This window comes from Morone saxatilis, unplaced genomic scaffold (genome assembly GCF_004916995.1).
Source record: "Morone saxatilis isolate NCDOM2014 unplaced genomic scaffold, NCSU_SB_2.0 Contig8, whole genome shotgun sequence".
NCBI lineage: Eukaryota > Metazoa > Chordata > Actinopteri > Moronidae > Morone > Morone saxatilis.
Genome location: NW_023340257.1, coordinates 9,340,196 through 9,348,383, shown reverse-complemented (window position 1 = coordinate 9,348,383; position 8,188 = coordinate 9,340,196). Strand labels below are relative to the sequence as shown.

Genomic DNA, 8,188 nt, shown 5'->3' with positions numbered 1-8,188 from the left:
GATCTTGCATGTCTACAACATTTTTTACACAATTTATGATACTCACTTTGTTTTTCCCTATTTATTATATGTATATATATACATATATATATATATATATGTACAGTGTGTGTGTCTGTGTGTTCGCCTGTACCTGTGTGCCTCTACATTGCCAACTTACTGAATGAGGTCACAGTTTTGTAGTAATATGTTTTTAAGTGCAAATGCTCATTTCTAAATGCATTGTTATTACATCCATAGGTAATACACGCAGGTATATGAACAATGAGAAAAAAAGTAAATTTTCAAAACTGAATAAAAAAAATTGTTCTTGTGGCAGTTTGGCTTCACACAGTTGCATACACGTTACAGTGAGGTATTTGGACCCTGAAGAGAATACAATAAGAAAAAAAAACAAATAAATAAATAATTGTGGCTGTTCCTTCAATAACAAAATGAAGCTGTGAGCTTTTCTAACCAATAAACGTCCCTCCTCTGCTGTTCTCTCAGGCAGTAGAGGTGATCGAGGGGGAATCAGGAGTTCAGGACTCCAGGCTGCAGAGTCAGCGGACTGAGGCCTTCCTGTCTCTGGCCCGCTTCTCTGATGCTCAGTACCAGAGCATCGACAAATACATGAACTCCTCTGAGTTTGAGAACAAGCAGGCACTGCTGCAGAAGGCCAAAGAGGAAGTGGACCTAATAAGGGAACGTAAAGTGACGTCCAACAGGTCTGTGTTTTAAAAGCACTGATGGTAGCAGGGAAAAAACTGGATCCTTCATGTATAAAGATGACTTTCATTAATCTAACCCAAATAAGTAACATAAATAAATAAAAAGCAACTGGAAAAATAATATGCAGACAAAAATCCCAGCAAGGGTTGATTGTTCTTCCACTGACTTCACAGGTACACAATAAAGGTAAAGGGAGAGCTGGAGCTGGATGAGAAGGCCCTGTCCAACCTGCAGGCAGACAGACAGCGTTTCTTGTGCAAGGCGGTGGAGAACTACATCAAGTGTCTGGAGCAAGGTGAGGAGCACGACACCTGGGTGTTCCGCCTGGCTTCGCTCTGGCTGGAGAATGCTGACGTTAAGACCGTAAATGATATGATGAAGGTTAGTAAAACACAGCTGGACTTCTTATTTTTGCATTTAAGTTTGGGATAAAAGGTCCTTTTATTTTTTAAGGAAATGGAAGTTAAATGCTTTTAATTTTCTTTTCCAGAAGGGGGTGAAGCAGATCCCTTCCTATAAGTTTCTGCCTCTCATGTATCAGCTGGCTGCTCGCATGGGGACCAAGATGGCATCTGGCATCACTGACGATACGGGCTTCCACGATGTCCTCTGCGACGTAATGCAACACTGTTTTGATGCACATTAACATATACCATATACAGCTGTCTTTTCATCATGATGATTTTCCTGTACATGCAAAATCAGGGCCAACCAGTGTCACTCAATTCCTGAAAAAGCCAACTTACTAACAAGAGATTTTTGCTTGATACAGATAATGGATTATATTCAGGCTGTCCACAGGTTCTTAAAAAGTCTCACATCCAATTATCAGTATTTTAGGCCTTAAATGGCTTTTACAGGTCTTAAAAACTGATTGGATTAACAAAGTTAACATTATTTGTATGAAGATGCATTTTTCAGTCTCACTGTTTTTGGGAAAAAAATTTATTGATCATGCTGTAACAACTACAAAACAAAACCAGCATTGAAGCATTTTCCTTCATAGTCTTTTTGCTTGTATAGAAATAAAATAGGTCATAAAAAGATCTTAAAGTCTATTTAACTTCACTTGTTTCTTCTCCTCACAGCTGATACGCAGAGCGTCTCTGGAGCACCCTCACCACACACTCTTCATCATCTTCGCCCTGGTGAATGCCAACAAGGACGAGAGCTTCTGCAGGAGCCGGCTGTATAAGAGCGCTCCACGGCAGCTCTCCCAGTTTGACCTAGTGAGAACATTCAATAATTCTCAGTTTCATGTGTAGCTCGAACGTGTCACGCATTTATGATGCAGGAATACATGATGCTTGTTGTGTATCACTATAGAAATTTAATCACAATTTATACAATTACTTTGATCTGTTTTCCACACCCACTTAAGTAATAATTAGTTGCATTACTGTTTATATTAAGCAAAGATAACATAGTTCTGTTATTGGCAAATTAAATCCCTCTGGCTTTTATCGCAAATACTGTTTTAAATAGGATCAATATTATAATATAATATACTCAAGTGAAGTTTTTGTCATGCAGGAGCGTTCAGATGTGGCCCAAAAGATCATAAACGCAATCAGGAAAAAGAGAGGCAAGATGATCCGAGGCATTGAGCGTCTGTGTGATGCCTACATCACTCTGGCTTACATGGACGCCAGCAAGCACAAGACTGAGAAGAGTGAGTAGTTGGAGCAAAGGGATGTATATGAAAAAACACACTGGGTGGAATTTCAAGTATCCAAGGATTTCTATCCTTGAAATGTCAAAAAGAAATCTAACATTTATCCTGGTGGTACATAGTTAGGCATTTAGTTTGTAATAAAGCATTTATAGTTTTTTAGTGGCTTACATGGACAATGTGTCTATTATGGTATGTCTACGTCCAGCTGCCGAATCATCCATTGTATCTTTGTTTTTATTACAGAGGCTATTCCCATCCCTGCTGATCAGCCCATCATGCAAATCAAAGACCTAGATGAGGTTGTCATCCCCACAATGGAGATCAAGGTAAAAAACAATGAAACTTCTTTCATTATCCCTAATCATTTTAGTTTGAAAGGTCTCATATAGGTTTTCAAAGCACTTAAATATTTACAGATGAATGGAAGTCCTGAAGAGATTAATTTGATTTAATTCTACTGATGGATTTTCTTTGGCTGATATTCTAGTAAAATATCATGATCAAGTGAAGAAACAAACATCTTAAGTGTGAGATGCTTGAGCATTGTTGGCGGTAAATGACAGATCAGTTCACAAAGCATGACATTTTATCTTCTTGTTTTATCAAATCAATGTTTCCTGTCCCACATTCATAAACAACAGTAGGACACAAAGCTCTTCCAGACCAAATCAGCTCCACTAATGGCTCCACATATACATGTACAATATTTAACGCTCTTTAAACAGCGTGTTGTATGATTGCCTACATAGGTCGATCCATCCGGTTGTTATGACAACTTGGTGACTGTCAGATCCTTCGTGCCCCAGTATCACCTGGCGGGAGGAGTCAACCTGCCCAAGATCATCGACTGTGTCGGCTCCGACGGCAAGAGCAGGAGACAACTGGTAAAAGTAAGTGCGCCTCTTATGTGAAGTATGCCTTTGATTGTCTGGGTTAAATAGGTTGAGTTCATGTTGCAAACATGCACAAAGACATTTTTTTTCTCTGTCTGAAACATGTGACTAAACAAATCCCCCCTCTCTTTGAAGCTCAAGCTGCTGTCATGTTTGATTAAAGTCTGACCGGCAGCGATGGGGAGCCGGCTCACTTTTAACTTCAGTTCTTTTCCATTTCAGTTTGGCTCTTGCTAATAATTAATCTTGTTTTTGTGCCAGGAAAAATACAAAGTTTGTTAGATCACAAACATGCTTTCACGCCTTTGATAATGAGGACATTCTTCGGGAGACAGCTTGTGCATGTGTGAATGTGTGTGTGAGCTCATGTTTGTGTTTGTAGAAACCCTTGTCTGCCACTTAAAGGCTAATAATTCACCACTTAGACACTCGGGAGAGTCATGGTGAAATAACAGTTTTCTCCAATCTTTAACCTCTTTGAATGTCTGTTTTGAGATCAGTTTGCCATTATGCAGTTTCATGGAGGAATATTTGTGATATATGGGCATTTTATTAATCTGACCCTCGCTCTGTCTTACAGTTGCTCAATTGTGGAAAATTGATGGGATTGCTATCAAAACCTATTCATATTTCAAAGACAAATTTATTGTATTTTAATGACTTTTTACTGTTGGGAGACAATTTAAATGACTAAAAAACACACACAATTATAATAATAATATTTAGACTACAGAATTAAAACTTCCCCCTCTCTGTGCTTTACTATACTACATGTGCTCCGGTAACCTTTGCCCTCACGGTGTGAACAGGGTCAGGATGATCTGCGACAGGATGCAGTCATGCAGCAGGTCTTCAGCATGTGTTCCATGCTGCTGCAGCGCAACACGGACACTCGCAAGAGGAAGCTCAACATCAGACGATACAAGGTTATAACACTCATATTTAAACCATTGCTCTTTAATTCAAAGAGAATAATAAATCGGGACTGGGTTGTTCTGTTGCATACTTCCTTTGATCTTTTTGTCGTCGACTTGTAATTCCAATATTTTCATCATCATGAAAGCGGTTAAAAAACAGAACACTTACACTTGCATCACCTGCGTTCTGTCTCTCTTGTACATCATCCCAGGTAGTGCCGTTCTCGCAGCGCAGCGGCGTCTTAGAGTGGTGTTCTGGCACAGTGCCTATTGGGGAGTTTCTGGTGGATTCCAATAAAGGAGCCCACAAACGCTTCAGACCCCGGGACTGGACCAACCTGAGTTGCCGCAAGAAGATGATGGTACTGCTTAAGCATGTATTCAGTACAGAGTGATGTTGAATGGAAAAGAAACACAATTACTGAGTTTTCTGTACAAAGTGCAGATCCAATCAGAACTGTGTGTTGCACTATTCATCCCTCAGAAAGTAACTAAAAACCTGTCCTGTTAATCTTCTGTTGTGCTGTCACTGCAGGAGGCTCAGAGGCTTGCATTTGATGAGAAGCTCCAGGCCTACAGCGAGGTGTGCAGAAACTTCAGGCCCGTCTTCAGGTATTTCTGCATGGAACGCTTCCTGGACCCCGCGGTGTGGATGGAGAAACGGCTGGCTTACACTCGCAGCGTAGCCACTTCCTCTATAGGTACAACCAGTCCTGGATAAATCGTAATAAAAAGTCATAAATTGATCAAAGCAAGACGAGCATGGAGGCATTGAATTAGAAAGGCTGCGTCCCCTCAAACGATGAGCAATTTGTTATTGAGTCCAAGTATAAATTATGACATGGAGACAAATGATTACAGTTATTTAACTATTTTTTCCTTTCATTCTAACAAATAATGGCGATATAATAGCACATTTCAAGGTTTGAAATTGTAGATGACCTGTTGACTTTCTGTTTTTGATTCAGTCGGTAAATCACTTCTGTGTTTTGTGCCCGCAGTTGGCTACATCGTAGGCCTGGGTGACCGACACATCCAGAATATTCTGATTGACGAGCAGACTGCTGAACTGGTGCACATCGATTTAGGTAAAATCATTAACTCGTTAGTTTCATTTACTGTATGTAAACATCAAAGGCTCTTCAGAAAAGGTGAGGCTGTGTAAACCGAGTGTACTGAGCTTGCTGTACATATGTAACCTTGCAGGAGCCCTGGTAACACTGGAAAAGTTTGATCAATTTAAATTACATTATATATGGGCTCTGGCTGTAGCTCTAAATTAACAAAGATGAAGACTTTGAGAATACGTGGTGTATAACGCATCCTAACACATCCCTCTCTCTGTTTTTCATGCGTTTGGCATTCAGGTGTTGCCTTTGAGCAGGGGAAGATCCTTCCCACTCCTGAGACCGTCCCATTCAGACTGTCCAGAGACATTGTGGACGGGATGGGCATCACTGGAGTGGAGGGAGTTTTCAGAAGGTGAGGAGAAAGAACCAAAAATGTCAGGAAATACTAAACCAAGCCTGGGAATGTTTTCATAAGGTGTTTCTTTCCATCATTGTTGTCATTTTTGTGAGGTTAATTACAAAATACCTGCAATAATAAATAAATGCATCCCACGCATTTTCAGACTGATTTATCTTCAAAGTCACTACAGTGTGAAAATGAACTCGCAGGACCAGTTTTTAAAACATTTCAGTGTTTGTGGTGCCTTCAAGGACAATGATGAATAGAAATATATAAGTAAAAGAAAAACATATCTCCAGCCATAGATTAAGATCTGTCTTGTGAATAAGCAGGGGTGCTGCAGCATTCGCTTAGCCTTCTCATTGCTTTGTGGTCTGAACTATTTTCTCTGCTCAGATGTTGTGAGAAGACTATAGAGGTGATGAGGAACTCTCAAGAAGCTCTGCTGACTATCGTAGAGGTAAGAATATGGGAACAACTCACATAAATGTACAGACATCGATGCCCCTTAGCTGCTCTGTGCTCCAATATCACAGGCAGTTCCTTCACCTCATGTAATTTATTTATCATTATAGCACACAAGGTTGTACAACAAAATGAGTTTTCGGTCCGTTCCTGCTACACATGTTCAAAGAGATAATTAAATTTGCAGTAGAATAACATAAAATAAAATAAATCAATGTATAAATGTATAGTTATTACATTTATTTATATACATACATACACCCAGTATTTTAATTTAGGTCTGGGGGAGTGTAAACAGCAGCAACCAGATAGTGATAATATGGTTTCATCTCCACATAAAGAAATGTCATTTGTGTGTTTATGTGCTGTGCAGGTGCTGCTGTATGACCCTTTGTTCGACTGGACCATGAGCCCATTGAAGGCCTTCTACCTGCAGCACGACGAACAGCAGGAGCTCAACGCAACGCTCAGCTCCACTATGGGGGGAGACGACATAGACAACCACCGTAAATCCAGGTGCTGCAGTAGATGATGAAGATGAGCGCTCTTTCAGAGACGTTGTAGAACAAGTTTTCTGTCTCTCTTAAAACTCTGTGTCATGACCTTATGCTCTTCCTCCTGCAGAGACAGCCAGAGCTTTAACAAGGTGGCGGAGCGGGTGCTGCTGAGGCTGCAGGAGAAGCTGAAGGGTGTGGAGGAGGGCACGGTGCTCAGCGTCGGGGGCCAGGTCAACCTGCTCATCCAACAAGCCATTGACCCCAAAAACCTCAGCAGACTCTTCCCAGGCTGGCAGGCCTGGGTTTAGACCTGAGAGAAGGTAGACTTGGGCAGGTTCAGGCAACAAATGGAAAGTGGAATTTGCACTTTAACAGAACATTAAGGAAATTAGGCAAACTGCATGCAATACTTCTTGCAAAACAGACCAGATGATGATAATGTTTTGCTGCAGTAAAGCATGAATTAAAAAAAATCCTGAAGACCAATAAACTGTGTGTTTCTAAAATGGAAAGGCCTAGTGTTTTATGAAGTTATTAATTATTGGCTGTGAATAGCCAAAGCTCTTAGCTGTGAATACATGCCTTATGAATGTGTGACATGCCTTTTATATAAACTGCACTTGAAATTCCATTTCCATCCCCCATCCAGCAAGGTTTTGATCCAGGTCAGCTGTTTGTTACTTCAGTACTTTTAGTATTAAATTACTGAATATGATGTTGTGCTGTAATGCCCTATAGAGTATCTCTAGGGCATTTAGAAATGTATGATGAATTTAAAGATTTCATCTATTCAACAGCAACTGTTTACTACGTCCTTGTTCTGTAGAAAACGCTGCTCTTAAACACGATTACTGCATAAATAAATAAAACTTTGTTGTAAGTCAAGTTTTGTTCAAATTGTCTCTCATTTTAGTTGTCTAGTAATTCATTACAAGGTTATTTACTCATATAATGGCTCTCTCTGCATTTTCTGTCAAACATTGACTCAAGTATTGAAGCTCAATGTGTTTGTATACAGTTCATGTGGTGAAGTGCCTTTCTATCGCGTACTCACCGCGCTGACAGTTCAGCAGATAACGCTTGTGGGATGTTTATACGAGGTAACAGTCCTTTTTGTGCATGTTGTGTGCACAGGAGGGAAACTTTAAACCGATGCCAGTGAAGTGTGAGGAGTGGCAACTCAGACGATTATGCACACTCTTTAGTTTATCACGGTGGTGTGAGGATGAGGAGGGCAGAGCAGGGCAAATGTGAGAGGAGATGCTAGAGATCTGAATTTCATCAGAGAGCAGAGCTTTGAAAAATATCTCTTCTTGCTTCAATTACTACTCTCGGAGTGGATGTTGATGTTGACCAGATTATTCAGACTGATGTTTGAATTATCGCAGTAAGATATTTTTTTCCACTGCGTCCACCAGGAAACTAAGATATTGATGGTTAAGCAGAAAATGACCACAAATACGGTAAGTTTTTAATTGTATTTATATTAGTTTGAAGAACTTCTTGAAATAGGAATATACATATAAATAGTAAGTAACTGTTATTTATACTATAATAGTA

At 40.0% G+C, this 8,188-nt stretch overlaps 2 protein-coding genes across 3 annotated transcripts in view; both read left to right on the top strand.

Annotated features, from left to right (window-relative positions):
- The window catches only part of atm (ATM serine/threonine kinase), a 24,666-nt gene extending 17,153 nt beyond the window's left edge, over nt 1-7,513 (top strand). For both annotated transcript variants that reach the window (XM_035680000.1, XM_035680001.1), the window contains 15 exons: nt 490-707; nt 885-1,092; nt 1,202-1,327; nt 1,800-1,940; nt 2,245-2,383; nt 2,630-2,712; nt 3,136-3,276; nt 4,089-4,205; nt 4,409-4,558; nt 4,732-4,897; nt 5,198-5,284; nt 5,564-5,678; nt 6,063-6,126; nt 6,505-6,647; nt 6,756-7,513. In XM_035680000.1, coding sequence (XP_035535893.1) covers nt 490-707; nt 885-1,092; nt 1,202-1,327; nt 1,800-1,940; nt 2,245-2,383; nt 2,630-2,712; nt 3,136-3,276; nt 4,089-4,205; nt 4,409-4,558; nt 4,732-4,897; nt 5,198-5,284; nt 5,564-5,678; nt 6,063-6,126; nt 6,505-6,647; nt 6,756-6,936 — 2,079 coding nt within the window. In that variant the 3' untranslated portion in view covers nt 6,937-7,513. The remainder of the gene's footprint in view (nt 1-489; nt 708-884; nt 1,093-1,201; nt 1,328-1,799; nt 1,941-2,244; nt 2,384-2,629; nt 2,713-3,135; nt 3,277-4,088; nt 4,206-4,408; nt 4,559-4,731; nt 4,898-5,197; nt 5,285-5,563; nt 5,679-6,062; nt 6,127-6,504; nt 6,648-6,755) is intronic.
- Nucleotides 7,514-8,076: 563 nt separating this feature from the next.
- LOC118342002 (transmembrane protease serine 2-like) overlaps nt 8,077-8,188 on the top strand; it is a 5,237-nt gene continuing 5,125 nt past the window's right edge. Inside the window, exon 1 of the mRNA XM_035680427.1 lies at nt 8,077-8,091. Coding sequence (XP_035536320.1) covers nt 8,077-8,091 — 15 coding nt within the window. The remainder of the gene's footprint in view (nt 8,092-8,188) is intronic.